We start from the raw sequence: 23,992 nt of genomic DNA on the forward strand, positions 1-23,992 counted from the left end.
CAATGGTGCTAACATTTTGTGGCTGATCTTTCAGCGGGGGAGTGGGTGAATGTGTCAAAGACTTGACTGGGTCCAGCACCGCGCGGTAAGGCTCGTTTTTGTTGTCTGGATGTTTGTCTTCTGAAGAACATGTAACTTGGTTCCAGAAGAAAGACACTTTCAATTTCTTTAGGTTGGGGGCTTTCATCAAGGTAAGTGTTTCTTGGTGTAACGTCATCCCCAGGCTATTGCACACACAGCACACATAAGCCTGGGATATCAACCATTTAAAGTTGTGTGATGGAAAATGTTATGTTGGTGCTTTTCTATTGATCAATTTCTATGTTCTATGTTTGTGCTTTTCCATAAACCATTTTCTGTGTTCATGCAAGTGACTGATTGAACGAATCCTCACTATCCAGTGTCTGCAATTTGACAGTACGCCCAGAACCTTCTTTAGAGAAAGGGATATCTCAGTTTCAAGGTCTCAGCTTAGAGAGAAGAAGCCTCGTGAGGTATTGGTCTGTCACATTCATGACCCAGAATTGGTCGGTCACATGAATGAAGCAAACATGAATGATTAATTAATTATGAATAAGCTAAATCATGCAAATATGGCTTGTCAGTATATAAGGGAACTAACGGGACTGCCCCGTTAGAGCTTCTGACTGACGTTCACTATGGTGCATTAAGTTTGTTGGAAACTCTCCAGCGCGCTGACAATAAACAATTATTAATTTAAGATTGACTTCGAGTGTCCCTGTGTAAGAATTTCCACGACAATTTGGCATCATGGACTAGATGATTGATTCTGCCTGCGGAGCTTTCCAGTGGGGGTCTGCGTGGAAAACCGGCAGCACATTTTATGAAGCGTGAGGGAAATGACCAAAAAATGACCAAAAGATGACAAGACCCAATAAACAACCACACTGCCTGTTAAATCAAAAACAAATCAAATTAGAATTACAACTCTTGATAACTCCATAAGGAAATAATTGTATCCCATAAGGTAATGGTAAAATAGACTAGAGACATGTGTCCCTCATTCAGAGGCAGCACTCTCTCTCTGTCCTTCTCGTGATCCGAAATACACATAGGACTATTGATGAATTATAAACTTCTTCTAATTATTAGTGTTACCATAGCCAATTTAAATCTCACCCAATGTCTCCAGTCTTTCTAGTGAGGGTGATCAGGCCTCACCAGGAAGTGACCTTCTGAGCATTTGGGCGGAAGTGTTTGGGAACGAGATTAGGTGTAATGTGACTAACATGACTTTAGAGCGTTTGCCATCCTTCAGCATGTCACCCTTTATAAAGCACATGTTTACATCATATTCGACCTAGTGGGTTATGTCACATTTGACATTGGCGATTATGTCACACAGTTATGCCACATTTATGAACCCTTTATAAAGGATGACATACGGTCATAGATGCTTTGTAACAGATTTATGTAGTGCTTATGAAGGCATTATGAAGGCTTTATGAAGCCTTTATCATCTGAACGTCATTTAAAGTGAGACCATTAATTCTAACATAATAGCATTAGTATTACAGCTTTACATGTTTTTCTAGGTATTAATGATAACCATCTAACCAATAATTAGGCTAAAAGTTTTACAAAAAATGTTGGCCAATTTATACCCAAACGTCCAAAAACAGTGTGCAAAAAGAACTTCCAGAATAGTGTACCAAATTCGTTTTTGTATACTGAAAGTAAATACACATTTTTGATAATTAACATAGTGAAAGTATACAAAAAATGTTTAATTGTTTTCTGTAAGACAATACAGCCCCCAAAACATTGCAGGGTGCTGTTAAGACTTTATGATCTGATTTAGTTACATGTAGGCCCAGTCCCATCCAGGGGTGACCCGTACACCTCCACCTCACACAAGGTCAGGTACTCCTTCCTCCCTGGAATGACCACGTTGACATATCGACCCTCCATGCCATTACACTGGAAGGTGCTTGAATTGCCACCTGGGATAGAGGAGATCACAGCACACCTGCAGGATAAAAGATAAACAAACTACTATATCAACTTCTGCTCAATTTCAAATTGATATCTAGCCGCTATCTCTAGCCGCCCATCTGCAGTTCAAACAATAACAAAGCGGCACCCCGCAACTGTTTTGGTAAAAAAAACTGAGGGATGAGGCTAGATTAATGTAACCTCTTTCAAAGCTATGGATGCAAGTACTGACCAACCATGATTCAAAACAGTGTTTTGAGACTATACCGTGTCAATTTACATCTACATTGTTTACAAACATTGGAGTAAAACAAGTTTATATTTTGGGTTCTGAACTAAGCTCATGAGGTATTTATGAGCTATATACTTCAACAATCAATGGGTATAAAATCATTAATTTAAAAGTCAAAAAATGGATGTACCATTCGCAGATTGCCCCTTTAAGGTACCTGGTAAGTACCTTAGCCAGGATAAATGTACGAATATGGTTATAGTTCCAACTTGGGTCCTGATTGGCTAGGTTGGTTTTCCATCCTTTTTTGCTTCAACTAATCTTTAAAACCTATAAAAAGGACCTCAACTCTACTACAGTAATTCACCTGGGATTGTTGATGCCGTTGTTTGCCAGGGAGTTTCCAATGCGAATCTCAGCTCCATTGAGTCTGCTGGGAACAGTGTCGACTGTGTTGGTAATGGTGATGGAGAACACTTTGTAGGTCTTCAGAAGGTCCACCCTCCACCAGGCGTTCATGTCCTCGAGAGTGTGGGTGCAGGACCCTCCTATCCAAATAGCGTTGCGGTTCCCGTCAATAGCGTTGCTGGGCATGCCAAACTCATACAAAGACGACTGGCTGGCCTTTCCATATAGAGCCACATTATCTCCTGGACAAAATAGAGCATAATGATCAATAACTGTCACGCCCTGGCTCTGGGGACTCTTATATGTTGAGCCAGGGTGTTAGTTTATATGTGTAGTGTCTATGTTTTGTTTTCTATGTGTTCTTTTCTAGATCGTGTGTTTCTGTGTTGGCCGGGGTGGTTCCCAATCGGAGGCAGCTGTGTCTTGTTGTCTCTGATTGGGAACCATACTTAGACAGCCTGTTGTGCACTTGTCATTTGTGGGATCTTGTTCCGGAGAGGTTTGTGTTTGTTAACCTTAGGACTTCACGTATCGTTTTGTTGTTTTGCATTGTAATAGTACTCATTAAAAGATGTACGCATATCACGCTGCGCCTTGGTCCACTCATTACAACGATCGTGACAGAAGATCCCACCAAATAAGGACCAAGCAGCGTGTCCAGGAGCAAACGCCGGAGGTAACGTTTGTGGATGTCCTCCTCGGTTGGGGGAAGATCACCGAGGAGGAGGCCGTCCGCTACCGGAGGGCGATGAGGGAGGATGCCCAGGCAGGAGAGGAGAAGCGGCGCCAACCGGGCCGTCGTCAGACAGGCGAGAGGCAACCCCAAGACATTTTTTTGGGGGGACACACGGCATGGACGACGGGGCTGCTGGAGGCAGCTACAGGGAGAGTTGGTGGACTAGGAGAGGAGGCCACCAGGTTTCGGGGGCCATTGGTCAGGAGGGAGAAGGAGTGTGGAGGCACGGCGAGAGGAACTGAGTAGGCAGCAGAGGGAGCGGAGGTTTATGAGGAAACCCAGTCCCGCCCCTCGCACCAAACAAGTGGTGTGTGTCACCAGTCCGGTCCGGCCCGTTCCTGATTCCCGCACAAGGCCAGTGGTGTGTGTTCCCAGTACGGTCAGGCCCGTACCTGCTCCCCGCACTAAGTTAGTGGTGCGTGTTCCCAGTACGGCCCAACCCGTTCCTGCTCCCCGCACTAAGTTAGTGGTGCGTGTTCCCAGTACGGCCCAACCCGTTCCTGCTCCCTGCACTAAGTTAGTGGTGCGTTTTCCCAGTCCGGCCCGACCCGTTCCTGCTCCCCGCACTAAGTTAGTGGTGCGTGTTCCCAGTACGGCCCAACCCGTTCCTGCTCCCCGCACTAAGTTAGTGGTGCGTGTTCCCAGTACGGCCCAACCTGTTCCTGCTCCCCGCACTAAGTTAGTGGTGCGTGTTCCCAGTCCGGCCCGACCCGTTCCTGCTCCCCGCACTAAGTTAGTGGTGCGTGTTCCCATCCGGCCCGACCCGTTCCTGCTCCCCGCACTAAGTTAGTGGTGCGTGTTCCCAGTCCTGCCCGACCCGTTCCTGCCCCTCGCACCAAGCCAGTGGTGCGCATCGCCAGCCCGGCCCGACCCGTTCCTGCCCCTCGCACCAAGCCAGTGGTGCGCGTCGCCGGCCCGGCCCGGCCCGTTCCTGCCCCTCGCACCAAGCCAGTGGTGCGCGTCGCCAGCCCGGCCCGGCCCGTTCCTGCCCCTCGCACCAAGCCAGTGGTGCGCGTCGCCAGCCCGGCCCGGCCCGTTCCTGCCCCTCGCACCAAGCCTGTGGTGCGCGTCGCCAGCCCGGCCCGGCCTGTTCCTGACCCTCGCACCAAGCCTGTGGTGCGCGTCGCCAGCCCGGCCCGGCCTGTTCCTGCCCCTCGCACCAAGCCTGTGGTGCGCGTCGCCATCCCGGTCCGGCCTGTTCCTGCCACTCGCACCAAGTCTGTGGTGCGCGTCGCCAGCCCGGTTCGGCCTGTGCCTGCTCCCCGCACCAAGCCAGTGGTGCGCGTCGCCAGCCCGGTCCGGCCCGTTCCTGCCCCCCGCACCAAGCCAGTGGTGCGCGTCGCCAGCCCGGCCCGGCCCGTTCCTGCCCCTCGCACCAAGCCTATGGTGCGCGTCGCCAGCCCGGCCCGGCCCGTTCCTGCTCCCCGCACCAAGCCTGTGGTGCGCGTCGTCAGCCCGGTCCGGCGCGTACCTGCTCCCCGCACTAAGTTAGTGGTGCGTGTTCCCAGTCCGGCCCGACCCGTTCCTGCTCCCCGCACTAAGTTAGTGGTGCGTGTTCCCAGTACGGCCCAACCCGTTCCTGCTCCCCGCACTAAGTTAGTGGTGCGTGTTCCCAGTACGGCCCGACCCGTTCCTGCTCCCCGCACTAAGTTAGTGGTGCGTGTTCCCAGTACGGCCCGACCCGTTCCTGCTCCCCGCACTAAGTTAGTGGTGCGTGTTCCCAGTCCGGCCCGACCCGTTCCTGCTCCCCGCACTAAGTTAGTGGTGCGTGTTCCCAGAACGGCCCGACCCGTTCCTGCTCCCCGCATTAAGTTAATGGTGCGTGTTCCCAGCACGGCCCGACCCGTTCCTGCTCCCCGCACTAAGTTAGTGGTGCGTGTTCCCAGTCCGGCCCGACCCGTTCCTGCCCCTCGCACCAAGCCAGTGGTGCACGTCGCCAGCCCGGCCCGACCCGTTCCTGCCCCTCGCACCAAGCCAGTGGTGCGCGTCGCCGGCCCGGCCCGTTCCTGCCCCTCGCACCAAGCCAGTGGTGCACGTCGCCAGCCCGGCCCGACCCGTTCCTGCCCCTCGCACCAAGCCAGTGGTGCGCGTCGCCGGCCCGGCCCGTTCCTGCCCCTCGCACCAAGCCAGTGGTGCGCTTCGCCAGCCCGGCCCGGCCTGTTCCTGCCCCTCGCACCAAGCCTGTGGTGCGCGTCGCCAGCCCGGTCCGGCCTGTTCCTGCCACTCGCACCAAGTCTGTGGTGCGCGTCGCCAGCCCGGTCCGGCCTGTGCCTGCTCCCCGCACCAAGCCAGTGGTGCGCGTCGCCAGCCCGGTCCGGCCCGTTCCTGCTCCCCGCACCAAGCCAGTGGTGCGCGTCGCCAGCCCGGCCCGGCCCGTTCCTGCCCCTCGCACCAAGCCTATGGTGCGCGTCGCCAGCCTGGCCCGGCACGTTCCTGCTCCCCGCACCAAGCCTGTGGTGCGCGTCGTCAGCCCGGTCCGGCCTGTTCCTGCTCCCCGCACCAAGCCAGTGGTGCGCGTCATCAGCCCGGTCCGGCGCGTACCTGCTCCCCGCACTAAGTTAGTGGTGCGTGTTCCCAGTACGGCCCAACCCGTTCCTGCTTCCCGCACTAAGTTAGTGGTGCGTGTTCCCAGTCCGGCCCGACCCGTTCCTGCTCCCCGCACTAAGTTAGTGGTGCGTGTTCCCAGTACGGCCCGACCCGTTCCTGCTCCCCACACTAAGTTAGTGGTACGTGTTCCCAGTACGGCCCGACCCGTTCCTGCTCCCCGCACTAAGTTAGTGGTGCGTGTTCCCAGTCCAGCCCGACCCGTTCCTGCTCCCCGCACTAAGTTAGTGGTGCGTGTTCCCAGAACGGCCCGACCCGTTCCTGCTCCCCGCATTAAGTTAATGGTGCGTGTTCCCAGCACGGCCCGACCCGTTCCTGCTCCCGGCACTAAGTTAGTGTTGCGTGTTCCCAGTCCGGCCCGACCCGTTCCTGCCCCTCGCACCAAGCCAGTGGTGCGCGTCGCCAGCCCGGCCCGGCCCGTTCCTGCCCCTCGCACCAAGCCAGTGGTGCGCGTCGCCAGCCCGGTCCGGCCTGTTCCTGCTCCCCGCACCAAGCCTGTGGTGCGCGTCGCCAGCCCGGTCCGGCCTGTTCCTGCTCCCCGCACCAAGCCAGTGGTGCGCGTCGCCAGCCCGGCCCGGCCTGTTCCTGCCCCTCGCACCAAGCCTGTGGTGCGCGTCGCCAGCCCGGTCCGGCCTGTCCTGCTCCCCGCACCAAGCCAGTGGTGCGCGTCGCCAGCCCGGTCCGGCCTGTTCCTGCTCCCCGCACCAAGCCAGTGGTGCACGTCGCCAGCCCGGTCCGGCCCGTTCCTGCTCCCCGCACCAAGCCAGTGGTGCGCGTCGCCAGCCCGGCCCGGCCTGTTCCTGCCCCTCGCACCAAGCCTGTGGTGCGCGTCGCCAGCCCGGCCCGGCCTGTTCCTGCTCCCTGCACCAAGCCTGTGGTGCGCGTCGTCAGCCCGGTCCGGCCTGTTCCTGCTCCCCGCACCAAGCCAGTGGTGTGCGTCGTCAGCCCGGTCTGGCCCGTACCTGCTCCCCGCACCAAGCTAGTGGTGCGCGTCGTCAGTCCGGCACAGCCCGTGCCTGTTTCACCGGTGCCTGGTCAGGTACCGGTCAGCTGCTCCACACCGGAGCTTAAGCAATCCGCTCCACCGATGTCCAGCTCCAGCCAGCGGGACCAGAGCAGGGGCGCTACGGGGGGGTAGTTAGAGGGTGGTGGTCACGCCCGGAGCCGGATCCGCCTCCGAGGCGGAATGCCCACCCGGCCCCTCCCCTGTTGGGTTTAGTTGGCGCGGTCGCAGTCCGCGCCTTTGGGGGGGGGTACTGTCACGCCCTGGCTCTGGGGACTCTTATATGTTGAGCCAGGGTGTTAGTTTATATGTGTAGTGTCTATGTTTTGTTTTCTATGTGTTCTTTTCTAGATCGTGTGTTTCTGTGTTGGCCGGGGTGGTTCCCAATCGGAGGCAGTTGTGTCTTGTTGTCTCTGATTGGGAACCATACTTAGACAGCCTGTTGTGCACTTGTCATTTGTGGGATCTTGTTCCGGAGAGGTTTGTGTTTGTTAACCTTAGGACTTCACGTATCGTTTTGTTGTTTTGTATTGTAATAGTACTCATTAAAAGATGTACGCATATCACGCTGCGCCTTGGTCTGCTTCATACAACGATCGTGACAATAACTGTCATAAGTCATCTTATCAAACACTTGTTTGAACTTGTGTAAGCATATTCATGCACTGTAATCATAGAGGTTACTTTAAGAAGAGTGGATAATGTTTAGACTATGATTACAGAGAATATATATATATATATATATATATATATATATATATATATATATATCTATATATATATATATAGATATATATATATATATATATATATATATATATATATTAATATAAGTTATTACCAGTTGGAGCAAGGTAGCCATAAACCTCCACTTCACAGAGTGTCAGAAGTCTTTGCTGGCCTGGTAGAACTACAGTCACATAACGTCCTTCAAAGCCTGGGTCAAAGTCCAGGGTGATAGAACTGCCAGCTGGCACAGAGGCAATTGTTTTAGCCCTGGAGAGAGAAATTGTTTTTTACTGACCTCTGTTAAGATACTGCATCATATACTATATAACTTTATTTAAACTAAATAAACAAGGCACAGGAGATGATATGCTGATGTCTACAACTGTGCCTCTGGTCTGGTGGTAACCTATGAGTGGGGTTGAATTTTTTCACCAGCATTGCTTGATTCTATCTGTCCTGCCTGCATGGGTTTGTATGTACAGTATGTCTGCTATTTATACTGTGGTCACTCTAATTTAACTCTTCAAGGATATAAACAGTAGCAACACATTGTATATAAAAAATTTTTTTAACACAGTATCTTGACTCACAGAGGGTTATGACTGGCATTGTCCACTAAAGAATTTCCTATTCGTATCTCAGCCCCGTTAAGCCTCTCAGGAACACCATCCCCTCTGTTGGTGATGATGACGGAGGTGACCATGTAGGTATCAAGCAGGTCCACTCTCCACCAGGGGTTAGTGGATTCATCAGTGGCAGTGCAGGACCCATGATGAAAATGTGAATCGCGGTTCCCATCAATGGCATTGGAGGCGTGACTATAACCGTGCCCTGGGTTCTCGATGAGGTCTGACTGTGTAGCTTTTCCACGCAAGGCAAGATTTCCTGCAGTGAAATATATAATTGAGTGAGTATAGAGGAGCAATTTTTTATGATGCAGTCAAAACAGAATAACATAGTTTTCTAATCTAAAATGTCATGGATTAAAGCATGACATTTGGTACAAACATTCCTCAGGTGATATGAACATCCTAGAAAGGGTGCTCATTGCAAACTTAACGAGGATGCGGAATTCAAAATGGCCACCGATGTAGACGGTAATGAATCTATAGTAGTAGATCTGTGCCAGCACAGAGGGATAGGCCAACAAGTGATACAGTAAGGTTGGCTTCTTAGCATTCATTGCAATGGTTATCAACGGTACCGCAGAAATGGAACGAAAATCATAGAAAATAGATTTTGTGGTGGCAGCTACAGAGAAGTATTTGGACATACAAGATTTTACTTCAGAAGAGTTACAGTGTGTGTTGAGTGGTGGTGTCCCGTCCTCCCAGGCCGTTGGCATGGTGCAGGAGCAGATAGGGTCAAAGTAGTGGAATGGGGTAATGGGTTTTTAATGAATGTAGGGTTAGTTGGAAGGGTGTTTTTACATATTATTATTATTATTATTAATAATATTTATTTTTATTTGCTTTATTTTGTATCACAAAGTAAAATTGATTTATGTCATAGTCCAGTTGGGGGTGGTAATGCAACATATTGGATGCCAACCGCCCTTAAACTCCAAAGAATAAGATATATTATATTATATATATATATATATATATATATATATATATATATATATATATATATATATATATATATATACACTACCGGTCAAAAGTTTTAGAACACCTACTCATTCAAGGGTGTTTCTTTATTTTTAATATTTTCTACATTGTAGAATAATAGTGAAGACAACAAAACTATGAAATAACACATATGGAGTCATGTAGTAACCAAAACAGGGTTAAACAAATCAATATATATTTTACAGTGGCTTGCGAAAGTATTCACCTCCCTTGGCATTTTTCCTATTTTGTTGCCTTACAACCTGGAATTTAAAATTGATTTTTTGGGGGGTTGTATCATTTGATTTACACAACATGCCTACCACTTTGAAGATGCAAGATACATTTTTTTTTGTGAAACAAACAAGAAATAAGACAAAAAAACAGAAAACTTGAGCGTGCATAACTATTCACATCCCCAAAGTCAATACTTTGTAAAGACACCTTTTGCAGCAATTACGGCTGCAAGTCTCTTGGGGTATGTCTCTATAAGCTTGGCACATCTAGCCACTGGGATTTTTACCCATTCTTCAAAGCAAAACTGCTCCAGCTCCTTCAAGTTGGATGGGTTCCGCTGGTGTACAGCAATCTTTAAGTCATACCACAGATTCTCAATTGGATTGAGTTCTGGGCTTTGACTAGGCCATTCCAAGACATTTAAATGTTTCCCCTTAAACCACTCAAGGGTTGCTTTAGCAGTATGCTTAGGGTCATTGCCCTGCTGGAAGGTGAACCTCCGTCCCAGTCTCAAATCTCTGGAAGACTGAAACAGGTTTCCCTCAAGATTTTCCCTGTATTTAGCGCCTTACATTTTTCCTTCAATTCTGACCAGTTTTGCAGTCCCTGCCGATGAAAAACATCCCCACAGCATGATGCTGCCACCACCATGCTTCACTGTGGGGATGGTGTTCTCGGGGTGATGAGAGGTGTTGGGTTTGCGCCAGACATAGCGTGTTCCTTGATGGCCAAAAAGCTCAATTTTAGTCTCATCTGACCAGAGTACCTTCTTCCATATGCTTGGGGAGTCTCCCACATGGCTTTTGGCGAACACCAAACGTGTTTGCTTATTTTTTTCTTTAAGCAAGGGCTTTTTTCTGGCCACTCTTCCGTAAAGCCCTTCCCTGTGAAACGTACAGCTTAAAGTGGTCCTATGGACAGATACTCCAATCTCCGCTGTGGAGCTTTACAGCTCCTTCAGGGTTATCTTTGGTCTCTTTGTTGACTCTCTGAGAATTCCAAGAGTGTGCAAAGCTGTCATCAAAGCAAAGGGTGGCTACTTTGAAGAATCTCAAATATAAAATATATTTTGATTTGTTTAACACTTTTTTGGTTACTACATGATTCCATATGTGTTATTTCATAGTTTTCATGTCTTCACTATTATTCTATAATGTAGAAAATAGTAAAAATTAAGAAAAACCCTGGAATGAGTAGGTGTGTTCAAACTTTTGACTGGTACTGTATATATTTATCATAGTGATTCAGGATTAACATAAAAAAATAATGGTATGCCCCACCAACATCAGACAACTATACAGAAAACCTTAAAAAATGCTGAAATAAGTAGTAAAATCAATGATCAGAGAATAGTCAGATTAACTGACAACTAAAATAACAGTGCAGATGGAATTATTTTGCTAAGTGCATAATGTACAGTGGGGTCCAAAATTATATAATCTCTGTGGAACTGGTCATCTCTGTATACCCGTCGCAAGACCCACTGATTGATGCTTATTTATTAAACCCTCTTAGGCTTCACTCCCCCCTATCTGATTTATCTACTGCAGCCCTCATCCTCCACATTCAACACCTGTTCTGACAGTCACATTCTGTTAAAGGTCCCCAAAGACTTTTAGAATAAGGCTGTAACGTAATAAAATGTGGAAAAAGTCAAAGGGTCTGAATACATTCCGAAGGCACTGTAACTCATAATATCATTAATAAATATAATACCATTTGAATTTTTTAAAAATCCATAAAGAATGTTTTTTTAAATCAATCAGTATATTTGAGTTTAACCATAATATTTGTTGTAATATTTGTTCTGTCTTTTCTGGAGGATAAAATTGAAATTGTAACCAGCTTTGTATGGCTTGTTTAAGAAAGGGCCATACTTTTAACAAACCTTCCCTGTTATTGGTAATGGTGAGAGATTAACATATCTTGGGGGCAGGGCTCTTGATTAACATTTTACATTGGTAGCACTGGTGCTCACAACTTTAAAAAGTTAGGAGCACAACATAACATTTAGGAGCACCAGAAAATAAGATTGTTTTAATTGATTGAGATATAGCCTATATTGGGCCTATATGAATGTCTAGCTACTTTTGTGCCCTATAAACTAATATTTTAACCCTATAAAGACATTGATTTATTATAAAAAGCTAAAATGTTGAGACAAAAACCTGTCATTGAAATTACAGTCATTTTTGAAATATTAGGTTTCTATATTGTGTAAAAGCACTACCTATTGAATTCATTGATTTCCCGAAGAAGCTATCCCTTTTCCTTTCTTTCTGTGCCCACAAATGTTTGTATATAGTGTTAATTCAGTAACCAGATTGTTAGCTAACTAGCTAATGATGTTACATGACTGAACAAGGTGTAAACAAATGCCCCGTGAGTTGTTTTGGGACATCTTGCCAAATGGTTTATGAATGTATAGCCAATTCATAATAGGAAGAAAAAGACGACAGTATGCACGGTAATATGAGAATATATTTTTACCTGTTTGTGCTAGAAACCTAGTTTTAGTTAGTTCAGTTTTCAATGTAGTAATGGTGCAACGATGACAGTAATGAATCTGTGCTAAAGTTTATCTCCAGTTCACTCAAAAACAGCGAAGCCTAGTCATTACAACAATTTGTATCTGGGTGATTATTTTTCTAGGCGCAGATTTCAAATGAAAATGACAGGTCGCACAGCAAAATATTTAGGAGCATATGCAACCAAAAATGGTCGCACTTTAGAGCCCTGCTTGGGGGTATGATCTTTACATTTACATTTTAGTCATTTAGCAGACGCTCTTATCCAGAGCGACTTACAGTTAGTGAATACATTTTTTTTTAAAATATATACTGGCCCCCCGTGGGAATTGAACCCACAACCCTGGCGTTGTAAACGCCATGCTCTATCAACTGAGCTACATACCTGCCGGCCATTCCCTCCCCTACCCTGGACGACTTGTGCGCCTCCCATGAGTCTCCCGGTCGCGGCCGGCTGCGACAGAGCCTGGATTCGAACCAGGATCTCTAGTGGCACAGTTAGCACTGCGATGCAGTGCCTTAGACCACTGCGCCACTCAGGATCTTTGATCCTCTGTAACTTTCTCACTCATCATTATTCACGATTCATTGAGGTTTACCCGTAATCATTGTAGCATCCACATTAATGTAGAAGTGTTTAGAAACATATATTCTTATTTGCAGGAAAAGAGACTCCAAAATGACACAATGCATTTACTATTCATGTCTATTGGGCACAAAATAATCTGAAAAAAAGTTTGATGTAGTCATTGTGTGCTAGGAATATGGGACCAAATACTAAACTTTTGACTACTTTATTTATAAGAATCAATCATTTTGACCCCTACCTTTTAGAGAAAGAAAGTATTACTTGTTAAACAAAAACTTTTTCTCTGAGCAATTGTAGTAGTTTTTAAGTGCCTAGTTGCTCAATGGTGCAGACAGTGGTAATGGCATCTTTACTTGCACAATTAAGTGTATCCAAAACCAGAAGCTCTGGACATTTATCCAGGAATGGAATCCCAATGCTTGAGATTGTGTTGCACAGTTGGCTACTTGTTTTTTGAATGTTTGCTTTTGTGATGAACTTTGCTCGTGTTCAAGATTTTGTTTTAAAAGGGGACTCTAAATTCAAAAGCTTAAATTCAAAATCAACCAGTAGTCTGGTCTGCTCAGGTCCTGCTACCATCCATCTCTGGAAGGCAGTGGGGTTCTCTGTTAGACCAATGGCTCCCCCTGTTCCTTTTTACCAGCTAATAGTTTTGCTCATGGGCCTGGTCAAGTGGCATGTATTAGGACTTGTTTTGTGTTTTTGGCAGGACCCAGAAGTCTGAGAATTCTTCTCTGATTTTAGCTGGTAGAGCTTTCATGTCTCGAATGTGGATAGGAATCCACCTTGCGTAGTTTATTATGTCCAGTGCAAAGAACCAGGGTGTCAAGGCATCTTATCAACACAAAGACCAAAATCTCTAGTTCTGTGTGCACGGTCAGTCTTTCAAATTCAAGAACAAAGTTCCAGAGCCTCAAGGTTGGATACCTGCTTTCTGCTTTCCATGTATCAAAAGAAGAGCATGTGGACATCTTTCAGGAGTTTTGACAATGAAAGCAAAGTAAATTGATGACTGTGCCTGGTTTCGGTCAAGCGTGCTGCCTTCGAGAATGAGTCTGCTGTCCCTGAAATTGGCAACCCCAGCATGGGCATACCCAGCACCTTACAACTTTCCCTTTGTTTTTCTTTCAAAAGTAGTGTACTGGGCCTTTGCTACTCCTGTATTCAATATTGCAACCCCACAAAACTAGAATAGTCCCAGTAATACAAATGGCGTTGAAAAGAAGTCTAAAATACGTATTTTCCGGACATTGAAAATACCTATTTTCCAGACATTGAAAATATTATTTTCCAGACATTGAAAATATAATTTTCCGGACGTTGAAATCAGGTTCATTTTCGGTTCTGAATTAAAGTTGAAAATACATCATTTAGACATTTATGTTTGGGGCAAATCAAGACTGGTCCAGACCAGACAAAAACTGAACCAAACATAGACGTCTAGGATTACTTCAGATTTGGTCCGGACCGGACCAAAAATCGATGTCCATGGACATTAAAATCAAGGCCGGTCCGAACCACCCCAAATCTGAACCGAACATAGACATCTATGTTTGAGCCAAATCAAGGTCTGGAATGCACCAAAAAAAAGACTGCTGTCCTGTTTTTAGGATATGTTGTTTGTTAACGTGTCAGCACATTTTGTTTTGATTGGCAGCCATTTAGGTTACGCTATGATCGGAGAAACCTGCATGATCTAAAAAGTGTCTGTCTCATTGTATTTTCATACATTTTATCTCCAGCCTGTAGGCTACAGAAAAGGCCTCTTCAATCTGCCTCCATAGGCGGCTGTCTAATCCTACCTAATGAGCGTGACGGTCTTGCCTGTATTAACGGACCAATACAGCCCTCTGCAGTGCGGGAAACATTTTTTCTCATAAAAGTAGTGCACTTGGTCTTTACTTCTCCTGTATTGGCGGACCGATACAGACGTCTGCAGCGTGGGGAGAAATGTTTTTAGCCACATCCATAAGCTACATAATACAACTCCTTGGGTGTGTTGGCAATTTTTAAATTTGATAACATTATGTTTTTAACCTTTTGGACATTTGTTGAGGTGATTCAAACCACATTTGAGTGGTTTACAGGTTGAGTCGGGGTGTTTCCAGGCCAATTCTGCCAGTTTACAAATACACAAGATTTGTTTTATACATGTACATGGCTACAAAAAGTCAACAGTAATATCACATTTCCAAAATCTGATTCCGTATTGTCAGCTATATTATGTAAAAAAAATGAAATAGTGGTGCCATGCCCCCATTTTTGGGCACCCCTTCTAATATCAACAACATATCTTCCCCCAGAAAGGATGCAGTGCCAATTGGGCCAATTGAGATATCGCATGTGACAAACAAATGTATGTTATCTTGTGTGACCACAGATTATCCATTATATTGACCAGATACTCAATTGGCTGCTCAGAAAATTCTTCAAAAATGGAAGGTGATTAACCTGGGTACCAGTCTCTTTAGCTAGTCCACTCCCTGTACTCCATGTCATGTGCCAAAGAAAAAACACCACAGATTTTGGTCCCAGTTATCCCTCTCACTTCGCTCTCTGGTGTGACTCACACATTTCAGTTCATTGCTATAGCTCCCGCCTTGGGCCAATCAATGTAATTTTGTAAATGCCGGATCTCTATGGCAAGACGCATCATTCACACAAGTTTGTACAAAATCGACCCAGTGGTGTCTGAGATATCGGGTGTGACTAACGAACGGACAGATGGACGGACGGACAGACGCAGACCGATCCACAGGCCCCTCCCCGATTTCATCGTTGGGGACAATTAATACATCCCAAAGAGCATCCCTACTAAATTTGATGCTTTAATCGGCTCCGTACGCTTTCATCATTTTTTTACGCCAAGGCCCCGGACTGTGATCCTAGTACATAAATCTGCCTGTTGGTGTCATAAATACATTGACATATAATATAACCTCACGTTTCATAGTAAGAGACATTGACCTGTTAATCTACAGGGCATTATATCTCAACCTGGTCTCAGAGCATTTCGTATTATTCTGTATGTAAATGCATAACACACTTAGTATGATATGTTACAAATTTGCAAAACGTACAATATTTTAAAAATTAGCTAAACGTTTTATATGTTACGTATTTGCAAACTATGATATGTTCCGAATTTGCAAAATGTATGATATGTTACGAATTTGAAAAACGTATGATAAGTTACAAATACTAGCTAGGTGGCTAACATTAGCTAGCTCGCTAACGTTAGCTAGGCTAGGGGTTAGGCTTAGGAGTTAAGGTTAAGTTTAGGAGTTAGGTTAAAGGGTTAAGGGAAGGTTTGGTCGAAACTGATTAATGTTAGGGTTAGCTAACATGCTAAGTAGTTGCAAAGTAGCTCAAAAGTAGTAAGTAGTTGAAAAGTTGCAATTTTTTCTAAAGTTGTACATGATGGGATTCGAACTCCCAACCTTTGGGTTGCTAGACGTTTGTGTTATACGTCCATCCGTCCATCCAACCAACCAACCAACCACCCTACTTTAGTTTTTTGCCTTAAGTAACCATCTGTCTTATGTAGCCATACCAAACGTAATATATCATACTAAATGGAGCATTTTGGATTTACGTACAGAATAATACGACATGCTCTGAGACCAGGCTGTATATCTGTCAGTTAACAGGAGGACATGGAATTAAAGATGTAATTACTTGGGACAGTCGCACCAATAGAGCCTGCCAGTCCCAGGAGAGTCAACAAGAGGAACATCATGGTTGATCTCATCATCCTGTAGGAAAGGCACAGAGCAAGTCAACAAATGGTCTGATAGGAACCAGTCCACAGAAACATTGACACAAACACTGAAACAATCTGTTAGGCTGCAATTCAATCACACAATTGATAATTTTAATAAATTCAGCTCACTTGAACAAAGAAAAACATTTTAAACATTGTTTTACTCACCTCTCAAGAAGAACAATAAACACCAAGAGAGTGCATTTTGGACAGTGTAATTTAGATATATTTTTTTTTACTATTCATTTTAACTCATTTTAAAATTCTGTCATTAAGAGCACATGGTTAACTTAATTGTTTTTTAGTTTTTTTTATTCTAGCCTATCATCTATGTGTAACGTGGTTGACGTGTTATTCTTGACCCGCTCAGATTTCCACCATGTTTTTATTGAAAAAATTATGTAAAAAGTAATCACCATATTTAAACGAGAGTTCAGTTCCCGTAGTAGGGTTGACCTTGAAAATGAGGGACAAATGTAAATGAATCACTAATCTCATGAAATTAATAATAATCTTCAGAAATGACATAGTCAAAGCAATAAAATAACTAGGGCTTTACAATGATGCTGAAAACTTGGGGACATTTTTGGGTTAAAATCTTCCTCAGAAAAGGGACATGTCAAAATGCAGATTTTTGTCTCTTTAGCAATACTTCATTTATATTAAAAATCAGATTTGTAGAATTTTCCTTGTGGTCTTTAAAGGGCACTTCATTTAATATAACAGGCTTTTAAATTTCTGCACTATTTCTACTTACTAAAGAACGTAATTCATGAGCGTATAATATTAGCTGAGAGGACAATGAGAGATGCTACATTACTCTTAGCACTATTCTCTACTGTCGTGACCATGCTACCTTTTTCAATAGAATGCAAGTCTTTCAGTATAAAATGCAGACCAGCTTGCTGTCTCTTTGCAATCACAGCCTACTTGCAAACAGCATGCATTTAAGTAAAGGATTGGATTATGGGAACATCACGCCCATCTGAATTCAACCCACTGCTGAATTATGACATTATTGTTATGACATAACTGTTATGTAAATCAACAGTTAATGTAAGGTTGTGTAAGGCAGAAAGTATAATGTAATAGACAGCAATTCCAAATAGTATTAGATTGTAATATCCTCTTACCTTCACACTCAACAAAAATAAGGTCACTGTTGATGTAGGTAAAAGTTCTGTAGACAACTGAATCTGATTGATTAATTTATACCCAATGTCCGATGTCGTCTCCAAGGACATCCTCCTGATAATTTACCATACCATGATAACTAATCACCTGCACTACTGTGCCATAGTTTGACTTCCAGCACTACTTCAGTGCAATAAGACAGGTCTCAACAAGCTCCAGTGAATCATAATAATAATATGCCATTTAGCAGACACTTTTATCCAAAGCGACTTACAGTCATGTGTGCATACATTTTTTGTGTATGGGTGGTCCTGGGGATCGAACCCACTACCCTGGTGTTACAAGCGCCGTGCTCTACCAGCTGAGCTACAGAGGACCACATCATCAACAGGGCTGCTTGTATCATGACCGGGCATTTAAGGAGGGAACACAAGAGATACTTCTGCAAAATGCTGGAATCTAACCACTGACGGACAGGATCCGTTACAACACCCTAGTGACGTTTCTTTGGGACCATTATATACATCCTGACAACTGATAGACTGAATGTCTTGAGAACGTCCTAAAAACATATTTATCTGGTCCTCATTGACGTCCCAGGACCACAGAGGGAACTAGACAAAAGCCTCCTAGAGAACGTTTCCTTGTGACCGTCACACAACGTCCCGATGACAAGAACAAATAATGTGTTGACTTTTGTCTAGTAGAAGACTAATAATAATAATATGCCATTTAGCAGACACTTTTATCCAAAGCAACTTACAGTCATGCGTGCATACATTTTTGTGTTTGGGTGGTCCCGGGGATCGAACCCACTACCTTGGCGTTACAAGCGCCGTGCTCTACCAGCTGAGCTACAGAGGACTACAAGAACGGCCCTGCCTGCCCCAGGGCACCATGTGGGAGGGCTGCTAGCAGGTATTGGAGGACTTCATGCTCAAGAGGACTTTGTTGTTTGCTATGAGTAAATATGGGGGTTTATTTATTTTTGTGTGAAACATTTGCTTTGGGTGGATCCTTGTTGCAACCAGGTCCCTTTGTTTATTTGGTTTGGATTGAATGCTTGTCTGATGATTTGATATGGAGATGAAGCATTCTCACTGAATTGTAAATAATTTTTCATGTGTTGAAACTTGATTACTGAAACGGTGACGACTGTAAACTATGCCCTATGAAAATAAATGTTACAAATATAGTTTTTGCCTCTGCCTGCTCAACTCAGACCTTAGAGCCTGTCACTTTTCCACCCTGTGACATAATCATTGAGATAAATAACTAAAACATTATTCCAATTTATGGCGATATACAGACAGTGTAATTGAATCATCAGGATATAGTGGTATGGAAGGGAATAACATGAGACATCTACACATGTTCAACTTGTAACAGAGTAGTTGTTAACATTACTACACATAGAATCTCAAGAGCATGTACAGGAGGAGGCAACATATTATATGTACAGTGCATTCGGAAAGTATTCAGAGCGCTTGACTTTTTCCACATTTTGTTACATTGCAGCCTTATTCTAAAATTGATTAAATTGTTTTTTTTCTTCCCCCTCATCAAGCTACACACAATACCCCAAAATGACAAAGCAAAAACAGGTTTTTAGAAATGTCAAAAATGTAAAAGCTGAAATATACATTTACATCAGTATTCATATCTTTTACTCAGTGCTTTGTTGAAGTACCTTTGGCAGCGATTACAGCCTTGAGTCTTCTTGGATATGACGCTACTAGCTTGGCACACCTGTATTTGGGGAGTTTCTCCCATTCTTCTCTGCAGATCCTCTCAAGTTCTGTCAGGTTGGATGGGGAGCATCGCTGCATAGCTATTTTCAGGTCTCACTATAGGGATGGTGCCAGGTTTCCTCCAGACGTGACACTTGGCATTCAGGCCAAAGAGTTCAATCTTGGTTTCATCAGACCAGAGAATCTTGTTTCTCATGTTCTGAGAGTCCTTTAGGCGCCTTTTGGCAAACTCCAAGCGGGCTGTATGTGCCCTTACTGAGGAGTGGCTTCCGTCTGGCCACTCTACCATAAAGGTCTGATTGGTGGATGCTGCAGAGATGGTTGTCCTTCTGGAAGGTTCTCCCATCTCCACAGAGGAACTCTGGAGCTCTGTCAGAGTGACCATCGGGTTCTTGGTCATCTCCCTGACCAAGGCCTTTCTCCCCTGATTGCTCAGTTTGGCCGGGCTGCCAGCACTAGGAAGAGTCTTGGTGGTTCCAAACTTCTTCCATTTAAGAATGATGGAGGCTACTGTGGTCTTGGAGACCTTCAATGCCGCAGAAATGTTTTGGTACCCTTCCCCAGATCTGTGCCTCGACACAATCCTGTCTCGGCGCTCTACGGACAATTCCTTCGACCTCATGGCTTGGTTTTTGCTCTGACATGCACTGTCAACTGTGGGACCTTATATAGACAGGTGTGTGCCTTTCCAAATCATGTCCAATCAATTGAATTTCCCGCAGTTGGACTCCAATCAAGTTGTAGAAACATCTCAAGGATTATCAATGGAAACAGGATGCACCTGAGCTCAATTTCAAGTTTCATAGCAAAGGGTCTGAATACTTATGTAAATAAGGTATTTCTGTTTTTTATTTTTTATAAATTTGCAAAAAAATCTAAAATGCTGTTTTCGCTTTGTCATTATGGGGTATTGTGTGTAGATTGATGAGGAAAATGTTTTATTGAATACATTTTAGAATATAATATAATATAATATAATATGCCATTTAGCAGACGCTTTTATCCAAAGCGATTTACAGTCATGCGTGCATACATTTTTACGTATGGGTGGTCCCGGGGATCGAACCCACTACCCTGGCGTTACAAGGACCATGCTCTACCAATTGAGCTACAGAGGACCAGGAATAAGGCTGTAACGTAACAAAATGTGGAAAAAGTCAAGGGGTCTGAATACTTTCCGTATGCTTATTCCACATCAGATATTCTACTGCAGTTGATTACTAAATTCAATTAGCTAAAAGTAGACTAAAAGTGGTCTAATGATAAAATTACTTCAATGTTTCCTTACGGTCGTGGTACAATTGCAATCCACACTCTTCTACATGACCAAGTGAGTGTGTATACAGTATGTGTGTGCGTGCATGTGAGTGCATGCGTGCGTGCATGCTTTTGTGCATTCGCAGGTGACTTGAGTAAATGTCTTGGTTTTGAGAATACAAAAAACATAGGGCATAGACCATAATATTCCTATCAAAACATCTTTGATAATTGCATTCTAGGTGAAACCATAAAATGCTTCTGAAACGTAGGTGTTGTGTTACACTTTATCTTCTCCAAATACATTAACATGCAATACAGTACAATGATAGGAAACATTACAGTATGTACAGTTTCAATAAAACAGATCTAAATGAATGTACTCAATATAACTATATTTACAGTGTGAAATTAAAAAGCTAAACTGTTAATGAATTTAAACATATTTTCCCTACACATACACTCTTAGAAAAGGTGCGATCTAGACACTTAAAGGGTTCAGGAGGGATCAGCCAATAAATTATACTTGTGAACAAATATTCTGTAACTGCAGGTGGCGGTAAATCGTCAATCTTGGCTTTATACCTGTTCAAACAACACATTCAAGGTGGCAGTATGCACCCTTTCAGTTTGTTTACCAACTTATAGAAGTAGTAGAAGAAGAACATTTGACTACTTCAAAATAGAGATGGCCTCAATGGCGCTGCCCATGCTCTCACAGACACCATCATGGGACAGATACAATGTTGCGTCCTCCACAGTACCTGGCAAAAGTATTCATCCCCCTTGCCATTTTTCCTATTTTGTTGCATTACAACCTGTAATTTAAATGGATTTTTATTTGGATTTCATGTAATGGACATACACAAAATAGTCCTAATAGGTGAAGTGAAATGAAAAAAATTACTTGTTTCAAAAAAATCAAAAACATAAATAACGGAAAAGTGGTGCGTGCATATGTATTCACCCACTTTGCTATAAAGCCCCTAAATAAGATCTGGTGCAACCAATTACCTTCAGAAGTCACATAATTAGTTAAATAAAGTCCACCTGTGTGCAATCTAAGTGTCACATGATCTCAGTATATATACACCTGTTCTGAAAGGCCCCAGAGTCTGCAACACCACTGAGCAAGGGGCACCACCAAGCAAGCGGCACCATGAAGACCAAGGAGCTCTCCAAACAGGTCAGGGACAAAGTTGTGAAGAAGTACAGATCAAGGTTGGGTTATAAAAAAATATCAGAAACGTTGAACATCCTACGGAGCACCATTAAATCCATTATTAAAAAATTGAAAGAATATGGCACCACAACAAACCTGCCAAGAGAGGGCCACCCACCAAAACTCACGGACCAGGCAAGGAGGGCATTAATCAGAGAGGCAACAAAGAGACCAAATATAACCCTGAAGGACCTGCAAAGCTCCACAGCGGAGATTGGAGTATCTGTCCATAGGACCACTTTAAGCCGTACACTCCACAGAGCTGGGCTTTACGGAAGAGTGGCCAGAAAAAAAGACATTGCTTAAAGAAAAAAATAAGCAAACACGTTTGGTGTTCTCCAAAAGGCATGTGGGAGACTCCCCAAACATATGGAAGAAGGTACTCTGGTCAGATGAGACTAAAATTGAGCTTTTTGGTCATCAAGGAAAACGCTATGTCTGGCGCAAACCCACCACCTCTCATCACCCCGAGAACATCCCCACAGAGAAGCACAGTGGTGGCAGCATCATGTTGTGGGGATGTTTTTCATTGGCAGGGACTGGGAAACTGGTCAGAATTGAAGGAATGATGGATGGCGCTAAATACAGGGAAAATTTTGAGGGAAACCTGTTTCAATCTTCCAGAGATTTGAGACTGGGACGGAGGTTCACCTTCCAGTAGGACAATGACCCTAAGCATACTGCTAAAGCAACACTCGAGTGGTTTAAGGGGAGACATTTAAATGTCTTGGAATGGCCTAGTCAAAGCCCAGACCTCAATCCAGTTGAGAATATGTGGTATGACTTAAAGATTGCTTCACACCAGCAGAACCCATCCAACTTGAAGGAGCTGGAGCAGTTTTGCCTTGAAGAATGGGCAAAAATCCCAGTGGTTAGATGTGCCAAGCTTATAGAGACATACCCCAAGAGACTTGCAGCTGTAATTGCTGTAAAAGATGGCTCTACAAAGTATTGACTTTGGGGGGGGGGGGGGGGGGGTGAATAGTTATGCACGCTCAAGTTTTCCGTTTTTTTGTCTTATTTCTAGTTTTTTTCACAACAAAAAATATTTTGCATCTTTAAAGTGGTAGGCATGTTGTGTAAATCCATTTTAATTCCAAGTTGTAAGGCAACAAAATAGGAAGAATGCCAAGGGGGGTGAATACTTTCGCAAGCCACTGTAACTATCTCTACGGTCTGCACACAGGTTTGCTATAAATAAAGCATTGACTCTAACTCCCATAGTTCACCTGGGATTGTTGTTGCCATTGTTCTTGTTTTTTTCAGGGAGTCACCAATGCGGAACTCAGACCCATTCAGTCTACTGAAAGTCCCATCCATTCTGTTGGTAATGGTGATAGAGAACCCTTTGTGTGGGTTAAAGTTTACTTTGGTGTGGGTGCAGGAGGAGGAACCATCTTCCAAAATACCATTGTGATTCCCATCAATGGCATTATAAGCAAAACCAAACCCATACAATGATGACTGGGTGGGTTTTCCTTGTAAAACTACATTATTTCCTGTTAGCACCTGCATTAGTATGCTGATGTTCATGTTATCCCCTTGTAATTGAAAGAGGATATACAGCTTCACATTTTACAGATTTGGCAGCAGACTTTAAACCAATTTTTTAACTACTATTTAGGCAATGATACATGATTTATAGTGTACCGTATCATACAGTATGTATACCCAAGACATCACTTGAATCTTTGTCTGCATTAAATGAGTCAGTAGAAGACATGATTGCTCTGAGTTACTTACTAAAAGTATTTACTTCAATAATATTCAAATGGAATTAAACGTGATGAGGCTTATCCTTACCAGCTGGGGCAAGGTACCCATAATCCTCCACTTTACAGAGTGTTAGAAGACTGTTCTGACCTGGTAGAACCACAGACACATAACGTCCTTCTACACCTGATGTTCACCTCAGAGTGAGAGATCTACCATAGGAATAACACTGGTGCACCAGTTCCTTGTTATTTGTGTGTGATAAGGATTGATTATATTACAGGTGTGTCATAAACAAAACAAGCTACTCTTGGCTCCTTGTGAACTGATACCACTTTTAATGTTGGTAAATATAGGCATTTCTCTGTCAATCTAAAGGGCATCATATATCTAGAGATAACAACAAGAGGAAGCGTTTACTTGGAACAATGGCACCAGTAGGCAGTCCTAGAAGAGCCAGCAAGAGGAAGAACATGGCCTGTCTCATCATCCTGGAGGGGAAACACAGATCAAGCAA

At 44.2% G+C, this 23,992-nt stretch overlaps 1 protein-coding gene across 1 annotated transcript; it reads right to left on the reverse strand.

Moving 5' to 3' along the window:
* Positions 1 to 1,727: 1,727 nt before the first annotated feature.
* LOC311140284 (fucolectin-1-like) lies at positions 1,728 to 17,734 on the reverse strand. The gene is made up of 6 exons (XM_084175267.1): positions 17,532 to 17,734; positions 16,314 to 16,390; positions 8,259 to 8,553; positions 7,781 to 7,935; positions 2,556 to 2,838; positions 1,728 to 1,990 (listed from the first exon to the last, which is right to left on the reverse strand). The coding sequence occupies exons 2-6, from the start codon at positions 16,387 to 16,389 to the stop codon at positions 1,819 to 1,821; spliced, it is 981 nt and encodes a 326-aa protein (XP_084031393.1). The 5' UTR covers position 16,390; positions 17,532 to 17,734; the 3' UTR covers positions 1,728 to 1,818.
* Positions 17,735 to 23,992: the final 6,258 nt, after the last annotated feature.

This window comes from Coregonus lavaretus (genome assembly GCF_964263955.1).
Source record: "Coregonus lavaretus genome assembly, chromosome: 13".
NCBI lineage: Eukaryota > Metazoa > Chordata > Actinopteri > Salmoniformes > Salmonidae > Coregonus > Coregonus lavaretus.